Source organism: Leptonychotes weddellii, chromosome X (assembly GCF_054177405.1).
Source record: "Leptonychotes weddellii isolate Sample4059 chromosome X, ASM5417740v2, whole genome shotgun sequence".
Classification (NCBI taxonomy): domain Eukaryota; kingdom Metazoa; phylum Chordata; class Mammalia; order Carnivora; family Phocidae; genus Leptonychotes; species Leptonychotes weddellii.
The window spans coordinates 100,754,445-100,780,084 of NC_138385.1; the positions used below are offsets into that span (position 1 = coordinate 100,754,445).

At 48.8% G+C, this 25,640-nt stretch overlaps 1 protein-coding gene across 2 annotated transcripts in view; it reads right to left on the reverse strand.

Moving 5' to 3' along the window:
* The window catches only part of WWC3 (WWC family member 3), a 113,660-nt gene that overhangs the window by 24,117 nt on the left and 63,903 nt on the right, over positions 1–25,640 (reverse strand). For both annotated transcript variants that reach the window (XM_081809196.1, XM_081809197.1), the window contains exons 6-11: positions 21,902–22,031; positions 18,673–18,819; positions 14,861–14,934; positions 5,018–5,260; positions 2,174–2,263; positions 434–999 (exon numbers count right to left, since the gene is read on the reverse strand). In XM_081809196.1, the coding sequence (XP_081665322.1) occupies positions 434–999; positions 2,174–2,263; positions 5,018–5,260; positions 14,861–14,934; positions 18,673–18,819; positions 21,902–22,031 (1,250 nt within the window). The remainder of the gene's footprint in view (positions 1–433; positions 1,000–2,173; positions 2,264–5,017; positions 5,261–14,860; positions 14,935–18,672; positions 18,820–21,901; positions 22,032–25,640) is intronic.

Here is a 25,640-nt window from a genome sequence, read left to right on the forward strand (position 1 = left end):
AAGGCATTAGAGATGTACACCGGGGCTACAAGCAGACCCAGCCCAGTGCTGCTCTTCGGCCACATGCACCCTGGGGCTGCGGGAATTCACGGAGGCCCCAGGACCCCCTTAGCAGCCTCTGACTACGGGAAACTGTGGTGTTTACCGTCCTTTTCAACGATGAAGCACGTCCTGAAAACAAGCCGAACGCCCGGGAAAGACGACTTGGCCATCTCCGTGACCTCTCCAGGCCCCAGACCCCACGGCCCCATGAGGAAAGCACACAGACAGCAGGCGTGCCCTCCTCCTCACCCTACCAAGTCTGAAACCTACAGCTGGCCACGGAATTGAAGAGGCGGCGGGCTTCAGTGCAACTGCACGCGATTTCTTCCCCGAACCCGAAACCCTTCTTTTCCCGGGACGGAGAAAACCCACAGCACTCCTCAGTACTTACTTGCAGCCGTGGGAGCGGCGGTCACTTGGGGTCCGCGCTCGCGAGGTCCTTCCCCATCCCCGGGGAACCCGTGCGGCTGAAGGGATGCCGTGCCCTGCAAGTCTTCGTCCCCCAAAGCACAGGCCTGAGCCCGCAGTCTGTCGAGGGCGCCCAGGCCGGGCACCTCGAAACTGTCCCCCAGTTGGGCCAAGGGGGAGTCGCGCGAGGCCGGGAGGAAGGGCGTGTCCAAGGGCGAGCTCGGGGGAGACAGAGAGGACAGGGAGGAGCGGGAGGACAGGGATGCCAGGGACTGCGGCGTGTCCAGGGAGCGCCTCTGCTTGTGGAAGCCCGAGGGGACCGGGGAATCTAAGAAGGGGGCATCTCGTCCCAGGGAGTCGAAGGGAATGAGATCGAAGCGCAGAAGCTGGCCACACTCGGCGTCGGGTTTCTCGTACTGCGGGAGGCCGTAGATGTCGGTGAAGCTGACAGAGCTCAAGGACCCGCGGCTGGAGGCGAGCGAGCCCCGGCTGGAGGCCAGGGACCCACGGCTGCTCCCCGAAGACACAGTCAGGGTGCTGGCGGACAGGCTGAAATGAGAGATACCCCACGCTCTTAGAAAAGCGGCCCAAAGACCTGTGCTTAAGCCCCACCGTTCTCCACTGCAAAGCTGAGCATCTGGTCTGTTCCAGAGGGAACGAAATCCTGCCCCATCCTCCCATTAACCAGAGCATGTCTTTAACCATTCACAAGCATTTATAAGGCACCTTCACTAGTATTTCCTTTGTTTCTTTTGAATGTCAGTAGAGAGCGACAGGTAACATCAGAGACTCACGCCTGACTTCAAGTTCCAGCTCAAACGCAGACTAGCTGAGCCCACCGGGTCAAGCAATTTGCCCTTTCAGGACCCCCCACTTTCTCACTGGGGGCTGGGAGATAATCATTCCTACGTCGTGGCATTTTTAGGAGGAATAACTGAGAAAATACATAGAAAGCCGTTAATACTACACCTCACGATATACTAAGTATTTGAAAATAAAGCTATTACTGAGCATCCAATTCTTTAAAAATATTCATATCATTTTTTAAAAAAACAAAATAAAACTATCCATGTGCACAGGGAGATGGATATATACACTTCAGAAGCTGTAAATTATAAAATCATTAGACGTATTTGACTTCAGACTCGCTATTCTGCAGCCAAGCCTGGTTCTCCTCACATTCCCTGAATCATACATTAGCAGCAACTCTTAAAAATACAATGTAGCCGCTTTCCCACTCTGTGTTTACAACCACTTCCTGTTCTAAATTCTGGTAGGAGAAAAACAAGCTAAAGGGAATGATGAAGCTCATGGACATGCCACTGTAACATGATAATTAGGTATAGCTTTCTCTTTTAAAGTTACCTGCCTTTTTAGGGTGCCTGGGTGGTTCAGTCAATTAAGCACCTGACTCCTAATTTCGGCTCAGGTCATGATCTCGTGGAGCCTGCTTCACATTCTCTCTCTCCCTCTGCCCCCAACCCCCCAAAAATAAAAATAAAGTTACCTACCCTTTTTTTTTTTTTAAGATTTTATTTATTTATTTGACAGAGAGAGATACAGAAAGAGGGGGAACACAAGCAGGGGGAGTGGGAGAAGGAGAAGCAGGCTTCCCGCGGAGCAGGGAGCCCGATGCGGGGCTCGATCCCAGGACCCTGGGATCATGACCCGAGCCGAAGGCAGACGCTTAACGACTGAGCCACCCAGGCACCCAGTTACCTACCTTTTTAACTGGGACTGGAGATAGGACGTTAGGCGGGTAGCTTCTTCCAGCTGCATAAGTAGACAATTTCTTTTTTCTTGAAGTAGAATCCTGTAGGTAAGAAAATTGTCCATTGGTGGATTTCAAAGAGAATGAGTTTATATTCCCAACAAGAAATTCAACTGTAAATTTCCCCAAGTGATTTAGGTTTGAATGACTCAATTCTAGAAAACACATGTAGGTCACAAACACCAAGATAACAGAGACTGTTTTTCTCTTGCCTGACACTGTCCCCCCAGCCCCCTGAACAGTGCCTGATACACCGTAGACGCTCCACAGATGGGTGGGTGGGTGAACGGATGGGAGGGTGGGTGGGCAGGTGCATGAACAGACAGGAAGGATGAGAGGCTAGACTAGAAGATGGCCTCAAATGCAGAGCACGCAGTAGTCTGCTGGAATTCCTTAGGACAAATCAGAATCCCTCGCTTAAGCCCTGCTCCGGGCAAAAATGCATGGATCCTAAAATCCATAGAATTAAGATTAGACACAAATAAAACAAAACAGCAACTGTCACAGAGTTGGAGGGCATTTTTTCTCTTCTTTCCACTTTCTTCGACTTGAGGCTAATTTCTGAAATGAACTTTGTCCACTGCACTAAGTCCCCTGCCTCGAATGGAGCCCTACACGTAGTACAGGCACTCGACACTTCCTGAATGAATGAATGAATGAATGAATGAATGTGTTTGCCTCAGAACAAAACAGTCCCTGTTTATAAATCAAACGATGGCATTTAACATGTGACCAAGTAGGCACCCTTAAAACAGTCACTCTGTCCTTTGGCGGGGGAAAGGCTTGACACCGTGCCAATCCCCAGGGACACTCACTACCTGGCGACGAGGGCACTGGGGCCGAGGCAGGCAAAGCCTGGCCAAGCAGCGGGCCCATCTCAGCCCCAAGACGCCACCCTCGGTCGCTTCGTTCCATCTCGACACCGGGTCTCTCTAACGTCCCTCAGCCTGCTCCCAGGGAAAGCTGCCCACCTCGGGGGCCCATGCTTCTAATTCAAGCATGCATCCGATGAAGGGAGGTGCACGGAGAACGAGGCCTGCCTCCGCCAGGCCCAGAACACCCCGGCTGCAGGAGCCCTGGGGGGGCACTTGGCGCCCCTGCCTCACCGTGCAGCACGGCTTGTAGACAGAGACCGTTTGCAGAAGTGGCCAGCATGAAAGTGCTTGTCAGCACCAGGGGACAGCCCTCCCTGCCCAAAGCCGTTTAGCGACAGATTCAGGAGACACACGGGGGCCAATTCAGTCCCAGTGGAGGGCTCTGCATCCCAGGACTCAGCTCCTGGGCTGGTCCCACAAGACACTCCAGCAGCTGGACGAGCTTGGCTGACCCAGTCCCTGAACCCAGGCATCGAGGGTCATACCAGCTCCATGGGGTTCCATGGATTTGTACCCTGGGACCCCAGCACTCACGTGTGCTGGGATTTCCATGAGGCAAGGGCAAAAACAATCAAGGGTGCATGGGTGTGGGGTCCTGAGAAGCAGGGGGCATTCATGGGACAGAGTCCATCCCCCTTAAGAGACAACCAACCCAACGAACTCCCAGGCCCTCCTACCCAGAACATATACAACAGAATACCAAGGGGAGAGCAGAAGCACAAGAGCACAGACGAAAACTCCAGTCCGTGGTCCCTTTCCAGACTCAGGATCAACTCCACGTTTATTCTGAGTCACGTGACAGGGCACGCGATCATCCCGAGCAAACTAAGGTTCACTCCAGCTACTCCTCCGAGCTGGGCTCTCCCAATGCCACCGCTTCCGGCCAGCGCTGACACGAGCCGCTGAAGTCACCACACAGACCTCTAGCTATTAAGGATGCCTATCCAAGCACTGACAACCCCAGCGGTACCTCGGCTGGGTAAGCTCCCACGTGATTAAATGACAGGCCTAAGGGCGTCGGTACGGATGCCCTTCACCTATTAAACTCTCCGTACAGAAGGCTCATACAGATACAGCGTACGGTCCTCTTAACACACTGGACTTGAAGGTCCAGTAGATTATCACACGGGGGGGGGGGGGGGCCTCTCCAAAGCTCAGCTGACAGCCACACTCTCCTGACAGCCGTGACACGGGGAACGCAGACCCAGCCTCCGACGCGGCCCGTGACCGCGCGTGGCCAACGGAAGCCGGCAGCCCGGCACGCGCCACAAGGCCGGGCAACAGGGATTCGGGCTGCCTGCCAGGCTGGCCTCACGCCTCCAAGGCCAGCGGAGAGGCGGGACAGAGTGCGGAGAGGCGCCTCTGGGGGCGGACGCACGCCGGGCCGCCGGCTTCGTGCTCCCACAGAGCCTCTCCCGGGGCGGGGCGGGGGGGTCAAAGTCGCCGATGAGAGGAAGGGGTAGGGCCTGCCGCATCGCCGACCGTGCCAGCACCCGGGCTCCCTCTCGGCGCCGGCGCCCGCCTCCCACCCTCCTGCCGGCCGCCCCACGCCTGTGCAGGCTGCCGTCCTGCAGACAAGGGGCAAGCACCCCGATGCTGGGGGCGTGGTGCTAAGCAAGGGGCTCCCAGCTTCCCTCCCTCCTTCCCCTTCTCCATCCCGTCCTGCTTCTGAACAGGGAACAGGAACCCCGGGAGCCCTGGGCAGAGCCGGCACCTCCCACAGAAGGGAAGGCACACGCTCCCTCCACCTTCTGCCTTCCCTCTACGCGGCCAGGAAACACACCAGGCGGCCGATGCCCTGCGTAACCACGACCAGGACCAATCTCGAGTCACGTGCAAGTTCTCCGAGTTAGCTTTTCCGGGTGGTTCTTCCCCCGAAGCTGAGCCCTGCCTGCTCCTAAACCCGCGGAAGCCAGCCCACCTTTCCGTGGCGCCCTGCACCGACGTGGCCCGGGCTCGCTGGATCTCCTCCTCCAGGCGCCTCCTTTCCTCCTCCAGCCGGGCCACGTCTTCCACCGGCCTTCTCTGCTGAATGATGAGCTGCAGCTCTTGAAGCAGGGCTTCCTTCTCCTTGAGGAGCTGCAGCCGGTCCCTGTCGGCCTCGGCCAGGCCCGGCCACGACTCGTTATCAAGCTGGGCCAGCTGCTGCTGAATCGTCGACACTCTGCAAGAGACGGGCCCAGAAAAATCCGTGAAATCAAAATATCACCACCCATTCTCCACACCATCACGTGGATTCTAAAAACTCACTCTTCTAAGTGAATACTGAAATTATTGCACCAAGTGAACCTTAAATGACAAAAACAAAGCACCTGGAAAGATGGGTCATAAAAAGAATGTGGAGGTCCTCTACATAACCTCCCCTGGCCTAGATTTGGGGTGGCAGTAAGCATGGCATGCTTGCTTCAAAGGACGGACAGGAAGGCTGGCATCCTCCACACCCCCTGCACTGTGTTGTTACAGATTCGTGCTTTCCTCCACGGCACTGTCCCAGAGCAGGACGGAACCAGCTCCTCTCTCCCCATCCCCCACCAGCAGCGGCTAAACACAGTGCTGGATACACGAGAGAAGCTTCTGGCTTCCTGCGTGCTCTGCCGTACCTAACTGCGAACACCACGCGGACAAAATGACAGGAGAGAAATGCACCCATCACGGGGCTTCTGAACAGAAACCCCCCGAAGCCTGGCGATCCACGTCTTCCAGCTCTGTTTGCTCTCTCCAGCACCAGGGACCTGGAGCATAAGTGACATTCAAAATGCCTTGCAGAGAGCAGACACTCAGCAAAAGCTGAACGCGTGAAACTGTGAACAAGCACGCCAGCAAATACACGGGAGCTAAGCGCGGCCACAGGGGGGGCGGGGGGGTGCAAACCAGTCAGCCTCACCAAACGTATCGGCACGACCACCCTCCAGGGGGAGAAGTATGGACGCTGCTGTCACCTTCCACGTGCCTACACTTCCACGTGTTTGGCACACAGGCTGCATCGCTTTGTGCCCTTTAATGCAGATTAAATGAGACGGATGTGGCTTGTATTTGCAGAGCAGCCTTTCACAGGCGGAGCAGAACGATTTCAGCCCTTCAAGTTCAAGTGTGGCTAACTAGGAGGGCTGTTTTCAGACAGAAAACGAGTGACGCCAGACTCGCCCTGAACCCAGCGCTGTGGAGGACAGATGTTGGCACACATGACCCAAAAACAAAATCCAGAGACTCCTCTGAGGTCACAGAGAGCTGTGAAGACAGGGGAGCGGCAGGGGCACATAGCCCTGCATCCTCCAAGGCAGGCAGCGATTCTCAAAGTGGGGTCCCTGACCGGCACGCAGCCTCCGCATTACCAGGAGCTCTGTTACAAATGGAAACCTCGGGTGCCACCCCAGAGCTGTTGAATGCGACACGCTGGGGATGGGGTTGGGCGACCGGGGTTTTAACAAGTCCTCCAGGTACTTCTGATGCTCACTTCAGTTTGAAAACCCTCTGTTTTCAGGCAGCCTGGCCTGGTCTCGAGGATCCTAATTGGCCGTGGAGCTCTTAGGGGCCTGCATTAGGCTCCAGTGTGATGATCCTCACTAAAACAGGAACGGCAGGAGCGCTCCTGACACCACCCTGTCCCCTGCCCAGGACACACAAACTAATCAAACCTGGCATCCTGCCCACTAGGTCCAGACCTCAGAATCCTCAACGCTGTGTTCCCTGCAGATACTGCCAATCAGCTGGTGTCGGCCCACATGTTCGAGACTGTTGGCCAGCCCCGCACCGGGTCAGGCTCCTCTTGAGCTAGACATGAGCCTGGGGACTAGTCAGCCTGGCTGGAGGGCTGGGTAAGACGCCTTCTTCAAGTACCAAACCAATAAAAAACCCAACAGTTAAAAAAAAAAAAAAAAAGTGTAGGGACAGCTGGGTGGCTCAGTCGGTTAAGCGTCTGCCTTCGGCTCAGGTCATGATCTCAGGATCGTGGGACTGAGCCCTGCGTTGGGCTCCCCATTCAGCAGGGAGTCTGCTTCTCCCTCTCCCTCTGCCCCTCATCCCTGTTTGTGCTCTCTCTCTCCCTCTCTCAAATAAATACATAAAATCTTTAAAAAAAAAGTATGTAAGTTATAGTTTAAACGTGCACATTTTACTCAAGTCCAATTCCCCAAGAAGGTAAAGAAAATAGTTGAATGTCAGTAGCTTTATTAGGCAAGTTCTTTTCCAACTTAAAACTAATTTCCTGAAAATGTGTTGGAAAATGGTGCCAAATCATGTCACTGAAAACTACTACTGGCAGAGCTGGCTGACCAGGACTACGAATCCAACGGGGCTTGAGCATCCATCTATGTCTAATTAGTGTAATGAAAATTTATGGCAGTCATATAACTGAAGCCCAAGGAAAATACACTCCAAGTCGGCCCGTAAGTAAGTTAGTGCCAAATCAGACATTATACCCAATGAAATTTCTGGAACGCTCTACCGGAGATCAAGACAAGTCAAAAGTAAGAAATAAATATGAAAGAGGCGAACAACATTGAGCAAAGCCATTGTGTCCTCATAATTTTTCATTACATTTATCTGATCAACCCGCAGGAAAGCCTCTCTGAACCCAGCTGAAGTTCGCGGCAGCGGTATTACTTTGTAACATACCCTAATTCTCATTCATATACTACCAGCACCCACATTTTTAAAAGCACTCCCTCTGAGTCTTCGGAGGTGTACATGGGAGGTGATCAAGATTCCATTTGAGTTGGCCAGGCGCTGGTCAGCTGGAACTCTACAAGCATTCAAGTTGCTGAGGGGGGCAGAAGATCCAACCCTAGGTAATCCTATGCTTCTCAGGCAAATCTCAAGTAATATCCACCACCAGAAAACAGAACGAGCAAAGAAAAGAATTATAGGCGGGAAGAGAGGCAAAGGGCCAACTTCAAAAGGTCTGTCCACCGAAGGCGTAAGAGTACAGCGGCCCAAGTGACACACAGTACTGTGACTCTGCTTACAGGACAAATATGCACAGACACGCGACACGGCAAGGGACAGCCTCTGCAGCACAGACAAGATCGGGATAAAGCTGACTTCGTGCGGCCCCTCTGGAAAAGCTGTTTGGGCTAAGCTGAACACGAGGCAAGCGTTTCTACGCTGAAGAATAGTGCTTTTTCACATAACTGAATTTCACAAGGATGTAAATGACTGCGTGGTCGTCTTAGAGCTACCTATGAGTCCCGAAGAATATGGATATATAGTGCCAAGGGACTGTACAATTCTTTCCCTATATGCACATTCCAGATGCCGACATTTGGGGCCTGCTCTCAGCCAGGTTCAGAGTGAGGCACATACGTCTTGTCTGTCTGCACTGGAGGCCAAAATCTCTAGAAGGATTCCTCCAGTGATTTCTTGTGCATTCACCAAGGGATAGACAAGACAGCTTTGCCCGTGACGCAGTACGCCTTGTCTACTGTGCTGCTGGCCTAGAAACAAGCCGTCTGCAAGGAGGATGCTTCGTGTGTTAGGTTCAGCGGAGAAGACAGACTTTGTGCCTAAGGCTAAACACAGATGTAGACTTACAGTGCCCCTTCCCCCACAGCCACTCCATGCGGCTGACCCGGAGGCTGGGACCCCACTGCTGCGAGTACCATCATTCCAATTCTGAGCAATATGAGAAAAACAATCTCCAGAAAGGCGCTTTCTTTCCCCCTGAAATATAGTTTCAGTGAAATTAAATACATGAAAGCAACGTAAGGTCATGATTAAAGTTGGCAAAAAAGAAACTTCCCCGAGGTCATTTTTATTTTTTTACTTTATTTTTTAATTTTTTAAAAAGATTTTATTTATTTATTTGACAGAGAGAGACCCAGCGAGAGAGGGAACACAAGCAGGGGGAGTGGGAGAGGGAGAAGCAGGCTTCCCACGGAGCAGGGAGCCCGATGCGGGGCTCGATCCCAGGACCCTGGGATCGTGACCTGAGCCGAAGGCAGACGCTTAACCAGCTGAGCCACCCAGGGGCCCCGCTTCACAGACATTTTAAAGCACCTTAAAGTCCAATGAGAACAGAAACTCATTATCAAGACTCAAGGTCCACCTTCTAAATGATCCTAGGCCACGAAGGGAGCCTCTGAGAACGCCCTCTCCGGGGCCATGCTCCTCCTTTAGCCCCAGTGAGTGCCATCTATGTCATACTCCCCATGGCCCATGCCACTTAAGGAAGGGGGAGGGGCTGCTGTAGGGCTGCCAACTTTTTATTTTTCCAAGTAGAGATTCTGAAAAAACCTACTAACATCAACTAGCATCATTATTTTGTAAGAGAAAGATATTTTAGCAGAAAAAAAAAAAAAGAGAGAGAGATCAGAGTTAAGAGTTCTTTAAATGGAAAAAAAGCAAATCAGCATGATAAAAACCTGGACCGGGGACACGGCGGTGGCGGGCAGTGCTGGGAAGCAGAGGTCTGTCAGCCCACTGGTGTGACTTCTCCAGGATCTCCTCCTCTGCTGTGGGTCCCTGGAGGTGAGTGTCTTCTGAGGTTTTACTTCCTTTTCTCTTTTCTGCTCACTCCTAGCCAGACTCTCTTGGACTTTTTACTTCCCTCCTCCGGCCAGCCTCACTCTCACCAGGCCAATAGCCAATGGGACTTTTTTACGACTCAGTCCTGAATTCTTTTCCTTTCTCAGTGCATGTTCTCTCCCAAGGTGAGCTCAGCCACTCCATGACGTCAGTACCACCTCCAACTGCCCTCCTGGATCTCTCACCATTTGGATGGCTCACACTGACCATTCCCGACTCAAAAGTCCTAGAATGCCCAGCATTTTCAACTCTTTTTCAAGGTACTGGTGGTCCCCCATGACGCAGACCTGCCTCCCTGCTCATGGCATCCTCCATCCCACCCGCCCCCCCACTCCCCTTCATTCTGCAACTATAGGCTGGTCCAGCTGCCGCAGACGGACCCCCCCCACCTCCTCAGAAACTTGCGATCGCACAACTTTCCACCCTGATCCCTGCTCCCCTCTTGGTTGAGAAAGCCCTTCCCAAATGCACGGGCAGCTGGAATCCCAGCATCCTTCAGGGCGCAGCTCCAAAACAGCAGCCATTTTCTCCAGCACCCAAGAGAATTCATTATAGAAAGATTCAAGATCATGAGCCTTTTCAAATGTCCATGAAGGCCCAAGAACTGTAAGCTGAGCTTGGTATGATGATGTATCCTGCGAACACAGTTCTTGAAATGAAGAGATCATGCCCTGCCTCTGTTAGAACCCTAAAGACATGCATATCTTGATGCTTTTCTGTCCTCAGGTCAAGGGGCAACATCCCAAGGCCCACAGCGGGCCTTGGGGAAGGGAGCCAGGAGGAGAGCCAGGACCTGGGCCCCAAGGACTCCTTCTGCTTGCCCACTGGCAGAAGCAAGGGCCAAACAGCAAGTGTGACCAAATGGGGCCCTCGTTTACTCATTCAATATTCAGTGGGTATTTAGCTACTGGAATTACAGCAATGACCTAAACGGACCTAAATCCCTGCCCTTGTGGGGTTTACGTTCTCGGAGGGAAAAACAAATGATGAAAAAGCAAACACGTATATAGAGAATGGGTTAGGTGGTTACATTTGCTGGGAGGATCGGGGCGATGGGGCCGGGAATGGGGCATGCTATTTTATTCTGGATGATCAGGGAAGCGTCTCTGACAAGGTGACCAAGAGGAGAGCAGAAGCCATCTGACAACTTGAGGCAAAGCATCCCATTGTTGGCAGAGGAAACGGCAAAGGCCATGGGCACTGTATGAGTTTCCTCTTGTTGCTGTAACAACAGACTCAGTGGCTTAAAACAGCACACATTATTATCTTATAGTGCCAGAAGTAAAAAGTCAAAAATGGGTGGGCAGGGCTGTGATCCTTCTGGAGGCTCTAGGGAAGAATCCATTGCACTGTCATTTCTAGGGGCTGCCCACAGGCCTCAGCTCGTGGCCCACGCCACTCTGATCTCTGCTTCCCTCCTCACATCCCCTTCCCAGACTGTCCCTCTCTAAGGACCCTAGTGATGACACTGAGCCCCCTTGGATCATCCAGAATCATTGCCCCATCTCAAGGTCCTTAACTTAATCCCATCAGCAAAGTTTCTTCTGCCACGGAAGGCAACACAGCCACCAGGTTCTGGGGATTAGGACGTGAACATCTTGAGGGGGCCATTATTCTGCTGACTCCAGGGACTAAGTCAGGAGTGTGCCTGGCAGGTTTGAGACCCGGCATGTCTGAGGAACACTGAGGGGTCAACCTGTCTGGAGCAGGGCAAGGGAAGACACGGGGGAGTGGGCTAATGCCCTGAGTTAGTGGAAAACCGGCTCCTGTGGGTCCTTGTCCAAACACAGTAGGGATTTAGGAGCAAAATAAGAAGGCCAAGAGTAAGGTTTCTCAGCTGAGGCACTACTGACACTGGGCCACCGAAGTCCTTGCTGTGGGGCCACGCTGTGCATTGTGGGCTGGTCAGCAGCAACCCTGGGCTCTGCCCTAGTCAGGAGGACCAGAACTGTTCCCTAGGGAGCAAAAGTGGCCTCCTGCAAGGGTTGAGAGCCATGTGGAACAGGGGAACGATAGCATCTAACATTTTCTGAAAGGATCACTTGTCTGGAAAAAAAAAAAATTCAGACACAGCAACTACAAGAACCAAAAGTCACACAAAATTATGTTGAACGGCACCAGGAAATGCACCATTCACACCAGGGAGAAGCACATGACCACTGAGAGAAGGTCTTTGCCCGTTACTCTAGTAAAATCGACAAAAAAAAGAAGATGTTTAATGATGCTCCGCGGATGTGAAAATCAGGGCCCTCCATCGGCGCTGGTGGCTAAGTCATTCTGGAAGGCCATGTGCGGGCATCTATCAAAACTCTTTTTTTTTTTTTTTAAAGTAGGCTTCACGCGGGGCTCAAACTCAGGACCCTGAGATAAAGACGTGAGCTAAGATCAAGAGTCAGATGCTCAACCGACTGAGCCACCCAGACGCTCCTATAAAACCTTTCCGTGTATGTGCGTTAAGATCTGTACATTTCATTGCTAAGTATCCGTCCAAGGAAATAGTCCTTTCCGCAAGGCTGAGGCCTAGGAAGAGATGTGCACTGTTTGTGAAAAGGAAAAACTGCAACCATCTAAGATGTCTCTCCACAGAGGGATGCTTATGCATCCTAAGCTATGCATCACATACTACGTTTAACTAAACTGGGCTTACTTTATTTAAATGTTTAGGTAAAAGCCTGGACGGTGTCACGCCAAACCATGAATGGTAGGAACTGGGATTAGAGAAGGGGAAAGTGGGTGGTCTCTACTGATTGTGCCTGTGACAAAAACAATGTATTCGTGTATTATTTTTGTAATAAAAACACAGAGGAAAATACAAGTGTGCACGCACGTCTGTAAACACGCACGTGCTATATGTGTGTGCGCGTGACTTCACGCACGCGTGCACGCGCACACCCCCCCCCCCCACCACACAACCCCAGCAGGTACTGCCCGGGTGGGGATAGGGAGAGGTCCTCACTCTCAGGCAGAACCACTGATAAACCGACATATTTCTGTTAGCTGGGGACGAGTTTATATCCCAAATAGGTTAAAGACCGTATGTGATCACATCGCATAACCCACACAGTTTTTTTGAAATGTCCAGAACAGGGCAGGTATTGAGTAGAAAGAAGTACGATGTCCCATTCTCCCAGCAGCTTCTGCCCCCTGCAGAAGCTGGGGTGGGGTGCAGATGACACTACTGGGGGGTCACCCATGCAGACCAGCCGGCAGGAAATCCCGCGGGGATGGCCCCGCTAAGACACCACAGTCCTCCAGCCAGAGCAAGGGTTCTCAGCCTCGGCACTGGTGACGTGTGGGGGAGTCACTCTCTGTGTTGGGCCGGCCTATGCGCCATAGGATGTTGAGCAGCGGCCGTAGCAGGTCCCCCAGAGTCGTGACAACCAAACCTGCCTCTGGACATGGCCAGAAGTTCCCTGGGGGTAAAGTCCCCACTCCCCAACTCCGCCTGTTGGGAACCACTGTGCTAGTGGGAAAAGGACAGGCCGTGCTTGTGCAAGCCGATCCAGGACATCTCCACAACGTGTCCCTGATACTTAAATGTGGCTGATGCAGCCCAGAACGGCGTTTCTGGCCCACAGAGGCTGAAGCACTGGGGGCAGGGCTCCCCCCCGCCCCACCCCCCACCCCGCCCCACGTAGCTGCAGTGTGTCTCCTGACAAGGTCCTGGCAATCCTGAAATAGTACTGTCATTTAAAAGATGCCGATGAAATGCAGTGTCCTCCCCTGAAAATTTTTCTTAAATACTTGCCTTTTCGCCCAAATGTCTCATCTCAACATTTAAAAGGTTACTCACTGTGTACCAATACTATCTCTAGAAAACAAAGAGATCACTTGCTATGTTTAGTAAATGTCGCAGCAAAACATGTAACAATTATGTCCCTAAGTGCAGCAACCATCTATTTTCTGCATTTTACTACAGCACAGCAAATTCCAGCACCCACACTGCGCGGTCCAGCAGAAACATGCAAGAATGAGCAGAGGAATATTCAAAGGGGACAACGGCCCCTGACAAACAGCAGCGAGCTCAGGAGAAGGAATGCACGACAGATGGAGAATATGACCGCAGAGACAAGCAGCACGGCTGAATGCACTCGGCAGCGGTCGGTGTGGAAGCGTAAAGCCCACCACAGATCCGTGGTGAGAAGCCAGGAAGAAGCGGGCATACGAGCTCTGAGCAAACAGAAAGCCCATGTCAGCTCATGTCGGCCCTCTAGCAGGGAGTCATATGATCCGCTTTTGTTGCTATTTTTACATTTTCTAAAAAGGCGACAAAATGGATTTCCAGACATCAGGAATGATACAGTATATGGAGCAGACCCAGCTATTTTGCTTCCAGAAAGGACCCCCTGACCCCACCTGGCATTCCACTCCTTCTCCCCCACCCTCCAAGAAAATAGTTCATATGTGACTAAAGAAACTTTTTTAAAAAGATACGGTTCATAGCTTTCTGAAGCACATATCTGGGAATAATTTGGTTTTAAGGCTCTCTTCAGAAGACACAAAAGAGTCTCTAGGAAGGGGACACGAAAGCTAGGGCAGGGTCAGAATACTGAAACCAGGGTCCTGCGAACGTGGGGAGGGACGTGACCTGCTAAAAATACTGCACTGCCTCTCAATTCTGCCCTTGTCCGATGCTTAGGGCTGGAAGAGGGCGACAGAAAGACAAATCCTGAACAGGTACAGACAGGGTCAAGTCTTTGATTTTCCGAGGGCAGAAGATTTACGGCAAAGGTCCACAGAAAAGGCTGTGCTGCGAGTCTCTCCACCGAAATCCGGCGGATGAGGTCCCGCTAAGACCTGTTGACCTAGTCCTTGTTAAACTGTCTTTTAAACCAAGATATGTGACTGTTTCCATTAAGCTCTGGAGTTAGAAACGACATAGGTAAACGATAAGGAAATTGTGTTGAAGCAGGTCTGAGGGGCTGCTGCTGGTCGGGAGGTAGGGAAGGCGGGAGCCCTGAGCTATCTGAGAGGAGAAGGAAGCCGGGAAAGTCTCTGTCTTTATTAGCTCATGGCTTTAGAACTGGTCACAACAGTGAGACGTTCATGTGTTAAATGCACATGAAATTCTATCATGGGCATTAAGAGGCTTACCCAGAAGGGAAGATCGTGGATTTTGTATTCTAGCAGATACCACTTTCTGATGAAAAGTGGACAGTCCCACAATGGAGCGCCACAAAACCTCTTTCCATGGGAGAAAGGAAGGAAGCAGAAGGCAAGACTTGAGAAAGGAGCTTCTTACCTCTTTCTGGCTTCCTCATACTGCCAATTAAGCCTGACTCGGTCTACAAGTCTTGTTTTATCATCAAAGACAAACTTTCCGGAACAGAAGGAAAAAAAAGGGGGAAACATATTAAAGACATATTTTCAAAATAGAAAATTCATTTCAACTTTCAGCGACAATGAAGAATATTTTAATTTGTCTTTAAATTTCCATTTCTCAAGGGTCTGGAAGGAAATACACCAAACAGTGCTCGGCAGCCACCTCTGACTGGTGGAAGCTGCAGGTGGGGCTGGGAAGACTGCCTCCCAAGCACTGGTGGATTTGTTTAACAGTGGAAGTGTATTCATCTGTTGTGTAGTTTCTAATAACAACAACAACAACAAATTAAATTTTAAAAACATAGGGAATTATTTAGTAAAAGCTGACACAAAGGCAAAAATATTCATCCCATTTTGTACAGTACGTTCTCTCGTTCTTCAATGAATGCAGAAGAATGATGTTCTCTTAAGAAGTCGCAAGATCTGAAGAAGATGGACTAGCTCTGTGACGGATGGGCTACAGGCCTCCTTCGAATGTTACATAGCATGTTAAAGAACTAAAGGTCAAAAGGAAGGAAAGCAAGGTGTGGAAAAGCCTGAAGGCGGCCCATCGCCCTAGGAGTTAGAATTCAAACGTGTGGCGCTCTGACGTGATCACTAGCTGTACTTCAATGTTTTCATACCAATTACGCTGAACTAAACAAATTCCTAAAACAAAACCAAAAAAGACCTGTATGGGAGGTAACTGTAGCTCACCCTGGTTACTTCTTCCTTCATTCCTGGAAATATACGACACTAGTTCATTAAATCAATTGTCTCTGTAGATCTGACCGTAACTAGACCCTATGTTATAGCCACTAAGTCGTCTTTTTTTTTTTAAATAACCTCATGTCAACAAACATTTGAAAATACTCTATTTGAATGATTAGAGCTGAATTTATTGACCCCAGTTTTGATATATGTCAATAGGAATTTCTTTATATCTTTATTGCTTTGAATGAGGGACAGGGCGAGCATTCTCTGATGAGGCATGTCACCACTGTGCGCATTTTAATAGCCTCATCCAAAGCCCCTCTCCATGGTTTCCTCAATATAAATATATTAAGGCTACAGCATCACATCTCCAGAAACTGACTACACTGGGAATGAGCTATTTGTCACCTCATCACCTTGTTTGTTAGAGACTCCTGCAGCTGACCCCTCATCAAGACAAATAAATGTCATTTCCTAAAACCTCTTCTCGATGCTGTCTACAGATCTCTAAGCTCTGTTTTTGCACTCTTGAGAACAAATGGACATCTTAATCAAAAAAGGAGAAATCTATGGCCCAATGGATTCAACAGGTTCCTGTTGCACAGTTCTTATGTAGTCCTATAGCACATAAGTGATAACTAAGTCAGGTGTGCAGATGTCTAAGATGGTCCCCAATGGTCTCCACCTCTTGGGATTCAGCCCAGGTGAAATCCCCTTGAGAGTGCTCTAGAGCTATGATTTGACCGTAACCAGCAGAATACAGCAAAGATGATGGGAAGCCATTTCTGTGATTACGTTACAAAAGACGGTCACTTCCATCTTGCTAGCAGACTCTCTCAGTCTGCACACTTTGATGAAGCAAGCTACTGTGCGGGAGAGGTCTGTATGGTAATGAGACAGAGCCCTCAGTCCAAAAACCTATGAGGAAGTGAATCCTGCCAACAGTCACGTGAGCCTGAGAGTGGCCCCTTCCCCAGTCGAGTCCTCAGACGAGACTGCAGCCCTGGGTGACACCTTGCTTGCAGTTTCAGGAGAGCCCCTGAAGCAGAGGGCCCTGCCAGACTCCTGAGCTACAGGAGAAGTCTGAGATAATAAAAGTGTGCTGTTTTAAGATGCTAGGTTTTGGAGTAATTTGTTATGCAGCAATAGCCAACTAATCCAGTTCAGCCCTTCAGTATGTTTTTGTTTTTGTTTTGTTTTGTTTTAACAACTGCATGATGTAGTAGAAAGCACAGGGGTTTAGGCATCAGAGATGTTGATGCAGACCTGCCTCTCCCTGGCTACATGACGTCAGGTGACTTGGCACCTTGAACCCCTCACCTATCAAACGGATATGGAAACAACTAACAAGATAACAGCCATGAAGCTGTCAACCCAAGGCAGGCCCCAGTAACCTCACAAACATGACAATTTATGGCTCAAGTTATTGCAACAGCATAACCAACCACTCCGCACCTGACATCTTTAGAAAGTCTTACCTAGATCATTAGAGAACCTTTGATCTTACCTGTTTCTCTCAAACTAGTTGAATCTCTTAATTCTAATTCTAACCTATGGTAACAGCAATAAATTATTCATGGAATTCAATGAGTCTTATACTTCTTTCCTTCCTGCACGCCAAAAATCTTTAGGCCAAAATGGCAGACATTTCTGACTTACAGATTCTTCTCTGTGTGTTACATAGATGGGGACCACATTCTTTAAACCAAAATCGCCTGGTCAAAAATGTCTAAGTGTAAAAAACAAAACAAAAATGTCTAAATGTACTTTTGAGACTGACAACTGAAAATAGGACTGTTTCAGAATGTCCAAGACCAAAAGAGTCATTATTTACCATATTATACTCAAAGAGATACTATTTATCCAAATTTCAAAATATTAGCTAATTATTTAAAACCCAGAGTTTTTCGTCAACGGTTTTTTTCTCCTGTTTTTTCCTTTTTCTTTACTTAATTTTGGGGAGGACATTGCACATTCCATTGATGTCTCCTCTTTACTTAATAAGCCCTAAGAAAAAGAAGCCATCTTTTTTTCATTTGTTTTCCTTTTGTAATAAACTTCACTCAATAACATTATAACAGGAGTGTCTTTAAGCATTCACTACCCTACTTCAGATGATGATTGCCAACTTTGTTTTTGTAGCTAACTCAAGGCTTCAGTAATTATCAAAAGGGGCATTATGAAATTCTTCCAAGTTCCAAGCAAAATTAATTTTGATTCAATTCAATTTCCTGACATTCTTTTAGAATAAGAAATAGCATCAAAGTATAACCTAAGGGTGACACAGACACAAAGCCTCTGAAAATCACTGGTCTAAGCCAAAGATCAGTAAACTATGACCCCCACAGGCCAAATCCGATACTGTTTTTATAAATAAAGTTTTATTGGAACACAGTCCTGTCCATTTGTTCACATATTGCCTATGGTGGCTTCTGCACTATAACAACACAGTTAGGTAGTTATAGCAGAGACTGCATGGCCTGCAAAGGTCTAAAATATTTACGATCTGGACCTTTACAGAAAAAGTTAGCTGATCCCTGCTCTAAAATGTCATATGTCGGGCGCCTGGGTAGCTCCCGTCCTTTAAGCGTCCAACTCTTGATTTTGGCTCAGGTCATGATCTCAGGGCCGTGGGATGGAGCCCCAGGTCAGGCTCCACACTCAGTGTGGAGTCTGCTTAAGTTTCTCCATCTCCCTCTGCTCCTCCCCTCCCCACACTCTCTTTCCTCTCTCTCTAAAATAAATATATCTTAAAAAAAAAAAAAGAACACATCTAAACTCAACTCTCAGAAGGATTCTGCTGTTTTAAAGAATCCAAATTACAAGGATAGAGATACTAAGCAATTCAATTGCCTTCCATGCCATGGAACCTTCACAGCTGGATTTTTCCTTCAAACTTAATGGCACAAAAGCCAAAACATTTCTGAAGAGAAAGTGGCAAAGTCAAACAAATGAGTGATGGCAACACGAAAGCAGCTCTTTTCTCTCTGGGCACACTCGGCTCTCCACCCCCCACCCCGCCCCCCATTCTTGGCATACCTCTCCAATGATGTCAGTCTGAGACCCAGCATCGCAGAACTGTTGAGGTAAAGAATCGCCAAGCACACCTGGACTGTGAGGGAACTCTTGCGGAGGGTCGCTAAGAGAAAAGCTGTTCTTGAAGCCATCGGTCAGCTTGGCCAGGCTCTGCAATAGAAGGAAACGAGTTACTTGGGCAGAGGTGGTAATGTTCTCTTCCCTTTAGAAGCAGTCATGTCATCGGCTCCAGGGCGGCCGCGTCAGCACCGGAGAGCTGGCCCACCCTGCCCCCCATTCCCGTGAGATGTAAAAGACACGACCCTCACGACCTGCACCTTTAATCCAATGCGTAGTCATCTAAATCAGACAGTGACGGAGTCCTCCTGGCAGCATGAGAATAATAGATAATAGTAGAGAACAACTGTGGTACCATTTTTACTGGTTTTTTTTTTTAAATCTTTCTGTTTTCTAAAGAAAAAAACAAGCAGGGGCTCCTGGGTGGCTCAGATGGTTAACCGTCTGCCTTCGGCTCAGGTCATGATCCCAGGGTCCTGGGATCGAGCCCCACATCGGGCTCCTGGATCAGCGAGGAGCCTGCTTCTCCCTCTCCCTCTGCCTCTCTCCCTGCTCATGCATTCTCTCTCTCTCTCTATCTCAAATGAATAAATAAAATCCTAAAAAAAAAGAAAAAAGAAAAAAACAAGCATTCCCTCCAAAAAAGCCAAACTCAGAGAAACAGAGTGGTATGGTGGTCGCCAGGGGCTGAGGGGTCAAAGGGCACAGACTTCGGGTTAGAAGATGAGTAAGCTGCAGGGCCGGAATGCACAGCACCATGCTTAGCAATATTGTGTTGCGTATCTGAAAGCTGCTAAGAAAGTAGATCTTAAAAGTTTTCATCACACACACAAAAAACAAGGTACCCACGTGAGGTGATGGATGCGTTAACTAACTTTATCGTGCTAATCATTCCACCTTACGTGTGTATATCAAGTCACCAGGTTATACACCTTAACTTTATAAAATTTTATCTGTCAACTGTACCTCAATAAAATGGGGGGGGAGCACTGCCATCCAAAATGTTGTATCAATAAATGAGTCTGACAGAGATGAATGTTGCCTTGAGATTTTTATAAACCACACAGAAGGAAAACCACTCCCAGATGAGGTTTACATATTTTTATAACCTGATTTTTCAGTCATAATTCTACATGGTCAAGAGTCATCTCATACGGATGTTAGTTTGCCCAAAACTAGAGCAACTATGTCTTCTGGTGTACGTAACTCCTTTAGGTGGAAGTCAAAAAGAAATGAGATTTTTCTCCAGTTTTTTAGAAGACTTTTGAATGTATTTCTCTCCAGCAGACACGGGTAGCTGGCTCTGGATCCAGACGAAGGCATGCTGGAATGGGCCAATATTGTTAAGGTCATAAAACACAGAACAACTTCTTTGATTTTGCTAGAGAGGACGTTGCCCAGGCCTCTCCCTGGAGCTTCTCAGAGAGGATGCTGGGGTCTGAAGTTTCTTACAGAAATTCCATCTCCACCACTGTGGTGGGGAACCCACTTGAGGCAAGTGGGTGGCTTGCCCCAGCCTGGCACACTGGGAAAGGCCGGGTCAGAGAAATCAGCTCAACGTCCTGGGGCAAGGCCTCCAAGCCCCCATGATGGAATACCCCACCTGGTTCACCCCCGGGGGTTGGGGTTTCGATTAGATGCGGCATGTCCACACTGCACCTCGTCCAACGCTGCACTCAGAGGTTCCAGGAAATGGCGGGAGCTGTTCCTGCCACCATGTACCTCTCATGACCTGGGAGTGCATCTGAAAATACAGGTTGGTGGGTCACGCCTCCAGAGCCTAATCTAGCAGGCCTGGGGTAGGGCCCAGTAAGGGGCAATTGAATGACCACTGTGGGGACACTCCACAAGTCTCCTGAATCCTTGACCTTCGGGAGCGCTGCCGTGCAAGGCAGTTATGTGTGCACCTGTCTCATCTGGCCCACAGGTCCGAGCTCTGCTTCAGACGTGCTTCTATCCTTACATTCTGCAGAATCTAGACACATGCCTGCCACGCACTCAGTGTGTTGAGCAAAAAATGAAAGCCGTAACAGAAACATCTGAATGCACCCCAGGACCAAGCAGAAAGACCAGTGCGCATCCATCTGCAAAAACTCAAGCTTTTTCTAAGTACAAGAAAATCTACAGAAGTTCAAGGGACAAAAAAATAAAGCAGTATAAAGCTCCAACGATCCCAGCCATATAACTAAAATCTATCCACGCAGACTACTTTGCAGCCATATCAAGGAATGAAGCAGCTCATTGTGCACAGATCCAGAAAAGGGGATGGGGTGTTACTGTCCCGCGAGGAAGCCGGGGCAGAAGAGTGGCAGGCACAGCCCTAGCTTTCTGTGGGGACAGCTGAACATGTGCTCACCACCCTCTCCTGTGTCTGCAAAAATGCTGGCAGGGTATACAAGAAGCTAATAAAAGTAGTTACAGGGCAGGACAGAATGGGGTGGTAGCAAGACTTCTCATCATAGACTTTTTAAGTTGTTTTGATTATTGAACAATCTGTATCACCCATCGTTACGGCTTACACTGTGTCCTCCCCAATGATATGTTCAAGTCCTAAGAATCGGTGAATGTGAGCTTCTTTGGAAACAGAGTCCTTGCAGATGGAATCAAGTTAAGGTGAGGTCATACTGAATTAGAGTGGGTTCGAATCCAGTGGTTGGCATCCTTATAAGAGAAAATGTAGACACAGAGACCCAGGGAGAACACCATACGATGACATGGCAGAGATTAGAGCGGGGCATCTACGAGCCAAAGAATGCCAAGGATCGGCAGCAGCTCCCAGAAGCTGGAAGAGGCGAGGAAGGGTCCACCCCTAGCGCCATCAGAGACAGCGTGGCCCTGTCAGCACCTTGACTCTGAACTCCTGGCCTCCAGACTCTGAGAGAATCGATTTCAGTTGTTCTCTACCCGCTTGTGGTACTTTGTCATGGCAGCCCTAGGAAACTAACACCCATACTTTCAAATATTTTAATACACATATGCAGAAATATACACACACATAAAGAACATATATACACGTATGGCATGGACATATGTTTTAAAATATATATGAACTGTATACATAACAAATATATATCATATACTGTAAACACATATTCTCCTAAAATGTTAACCGACAGATGGACACGCAGGCAGGCAAACGAACGGACACGGGATGTGAAGAGTACCAGGCCCCTACCTGCATCAGGTCCCGCCTCTCCTTCTCTCCTGTGCAAATGGCTTTCTTGATGGTCCGGAGCTCACTCATTATCGCCTGGGCCTCATCCAGTTTGTAGTTGGTGTGAGCACTTGACATCTTACGATCAATCCTGGTTAAAAAAGAAAAATCAGAGTCATTCCATGCGAGAGCCTAACAATACACTGAACAACAGTGAAAAACTCAGAAGCTTTACAGAAAGGTGGGAAACAGTTAAACACATTGCTTTGGCAAAGAAAAATAAAGATCCCACAAAACCTTCCTGGCTTGTGAGTATATACGCAGAGATGAGACGTGACCGGTGGACGACTTCCTTTGCTCCAGGAACATCCAATGCAGGTGAGGACTTGCGAATCAGGATTCCCACGACCTCTATTAATGATTAGGCAACCAAGAGTGGCTTAAGTAATTTCCTGAGATTTTAAACTCCTCTCTGAGAGGAGGATCATGTCTTATTCGTTTATCCGCCGCATCTGGGTTAGTGGTCAAAAATGTCTATTGAATAAACATATGAATGACGTGTGTGCACGAACATATGGGAAACAGCGAGAAGTTGTGAACAATGCAATAATGATGCCTCATATAAAACTCCTCTATCTTTCTTTTATCTCATTCCAGCTCTAATTTCTCTCTCTCTCTGCCCCTACCATGCACCTCTTCAATTCTTTCCTTCAATCCAAACATCCATTCATCCTTCCTTCCATCCATCCAAACTTCCTCCCTCCCTCCGTCTCTCCTTCCGGCCAGTCCGCCCCTGTGCACACAAGGCCTGGTGTGGGCGGTGGAAGCGGAGTGCTGACCAAACCAAGGCTTGCCTCCGGCCCGCACGGAGCAGGCGGCCTCCTACAGCACACCCTTTGTCTCACCTCCCCGACCTAGGTCGTGAGCGTTGGAAGCCCTCAGGGCTAAGGAGGTTGGAATACTTTGGTCCAGAAATGGCATGAACTCCTTCTCTGGAAAGCCATTAGCAGGCCTTTCAGGTTCCAGCTCCGCCATTACACGGGTCCTGGGGCTAAACTGTGACCAGGGAATCGGGATCCTTAGCGGCCAGCCCAAACTCCCAATTTTCCACTCACAAAAGCATCCTGGCAGGTTGGTGAGTGCCAGTGACACTCCAGCATTACAGCGGGACCCTGGGCAAGTCACTTCAACTCTTTACACCTCAGTTTAATGATTCCCCCATTTAACGAGAAAATGTCAGGAGAAGGCTTACTTGGGAGGGCGTCTGGCATGTAATGTTTGCAGTGATTGGTCTGATTGTCAGGACAATGCTGAATCTGCATACTCATGGGAGACAAAGTCAAGAATTCACCAACTCTGGTACTCTAACCCCAGACCTTGGAATAAGAGAAGGACAAATAAAACACGCAGGAACCCATTCCTACCCTCTGGAATCAGGCCTCAGGGCTCAAGAGCATCGCTGTGACTGCACTGGCTACAAATGATACATTTATGAAAACTGGTGGTGAGTCCTCTCCCGTGGAGTGGATGCAGGCGCATCATGGGTCCCCACACATTTCAGGGTGACCCCCCTACATCCCAACATGGCCGGGCCACGTGTTTTCCCTTTTCAGCTGTTTTACAGAGAACCAAGAGTCTCTAACGGAAGGCAGAAATAGAAGGTCATCCATCTCGTAGCACATCAGCCAAAGAAGTGGCCCAACTTTTCTTGCAGAGAAAATTGAGACTCATTTACATAATAATGTCTCCCTGTATTCATCTTCTGATAAAAGGCTCTCCAATACATCTCATTTAATGTCACAACCAACAACCCACAAAGGCTGATGAAGTCGGCAGAAAAGGGTTTCATCATTCTCAGACAAAAAACCCGGGGCCAGAGAAATCGGATTTCTCTCGAACAGTCAATGACCAGCCCCTCTGCTAACCAGGTCTACTGCTCTGACAAGTACAGCAAATAGATCATCATCTGACACTGACACCCATATGGAGAAATGAAACTCCACTACATGGAACAAAACTTTTTCAATTGCTTGAAAATCAAAGCTAATCAAACAGCCACAGAAGCACAGACACACACAGCCAGTGTTCAGGCGGTGATGCGAGCCGCTACGCACGTCAGCCCCAGCTTTATACTTAGGTGTTGTGACTTCCTTGTGGCTTTTAGTAGCAATAAAGCTTAAGTGTGGCCACCAGTAAACCCAGGGATTGAGTCAGCAGCCTGTCAAGGCACCAGGTTCTATGATTAGGCCCCAAATCCCCTCAAGGAGGGGGATCAGCAGCCCCGTAATTCATCCCACCAGCAGACACTGCAGAGCCCCTCGGAGAACAACAGTTCAACGTCAAGGCCACGGACCTGCACTTTGAGCTCTACCCAAGTGGCTCTGAGACCTCGAAGAGAAAGCAGATTGGCCTAGAACAGCTGTTTCCACTCTGTTCCGAGGGTGTCCTGGTGTGGGGAGCAGGAGCAGCTAAAGGGAGAGCCTGTCTGGGCTTGGGGACCCTCACCCCTGCTTCAGCAAGCACCTCCTCTTTGCTCTGTCTCAGACAGGAGATGTCTGAGATGCACAGATGTCCTTTGCAGGAAAGGAAAGGGAAAAAGATTCCACTGTTAAAAAAGTGTGAAAGCTACTAGGGAACGTGATCTTGAAGTCCTAGTATTTCAGAGAGAATACTGTTATTTATTTATTTATTTTTAAAGATTTTATTTATTTATTTGACAGAGGGAGACACAGCGACAGAGGGAACACAAGCAGGGGGAGTGGGAGAGGGAGAAGCAGGCTTCCCGCCGAGCAGGAAGCCCGATGTGGGGCTCGATCCCAGGACCCTGGGATCATGACCTGAGCCGAAGGCAGACGCTTAACGACTGAGCCACCCAGGCACCCCAAGAATACTGTTATTTAAAAATAGTTATATATATTATATAAGTATACATTATATGTTATGCTACCAATATTGTATATTATTATTATATTATGTAAGAATACATAATCATACAAAAGGATTATTATGTATTATGCAAATATAACCCTATATAGACATTTTATATAGTATATATTATTTGATTATATAATTATATAGTATAAAGAGTATATTAAAATAGTTCGATGTATCAAGCACCTACTAGGTGCCAGGGTCTGGCTGCATGCTTTGCATTTGTTACCTCCCGGAATCCTCTCAACAGCTTAATGGGATAAGCATAACCTTCTGGGATTTTATAATGAAACACCTGAGCCTCAGAGAGATGAACTAAGTGGCCCAAGATGACGAGCTAAGATCTGGCAGAGCTGCCAGGGTTCAAACCCACCTCCCCCAATTCTCAAGTCTGCACTGGCTCACCAAGCGCAGAGAAGCCCCTTGATACTGCAGGCGCTCTCAGTGGCCAAGGTCGGGCCCGTATGCTTTTATAAGGACAAGCAATGTTTCACAGAATTCACACCACTTCCAATTTTCAACTATGATACATCTTCATCTAATAAAAACTTCTAAGAGTAGGAAACCTCTTCCTTTACATCTGCAAAATTCATTTCTTTGGGAGTGTTCTCCCTTTGCTCAAATTCCCTCTAGAACTTTGGTCAAATTCAGAGGATGTGGTCAGTGATTCGGTATTTTCTAAAATACCAATATATTCCATTTCATAAAGAAAATAATAACATCTGTGACTGCCAAAAGAACAGTCTTTTCTCTTTTTAATTTTAATTAAGAGCCCAAGTGAGTACTTACACATCTGAAATAAAATGGTAGAAAAGCAATAACCGCTCGA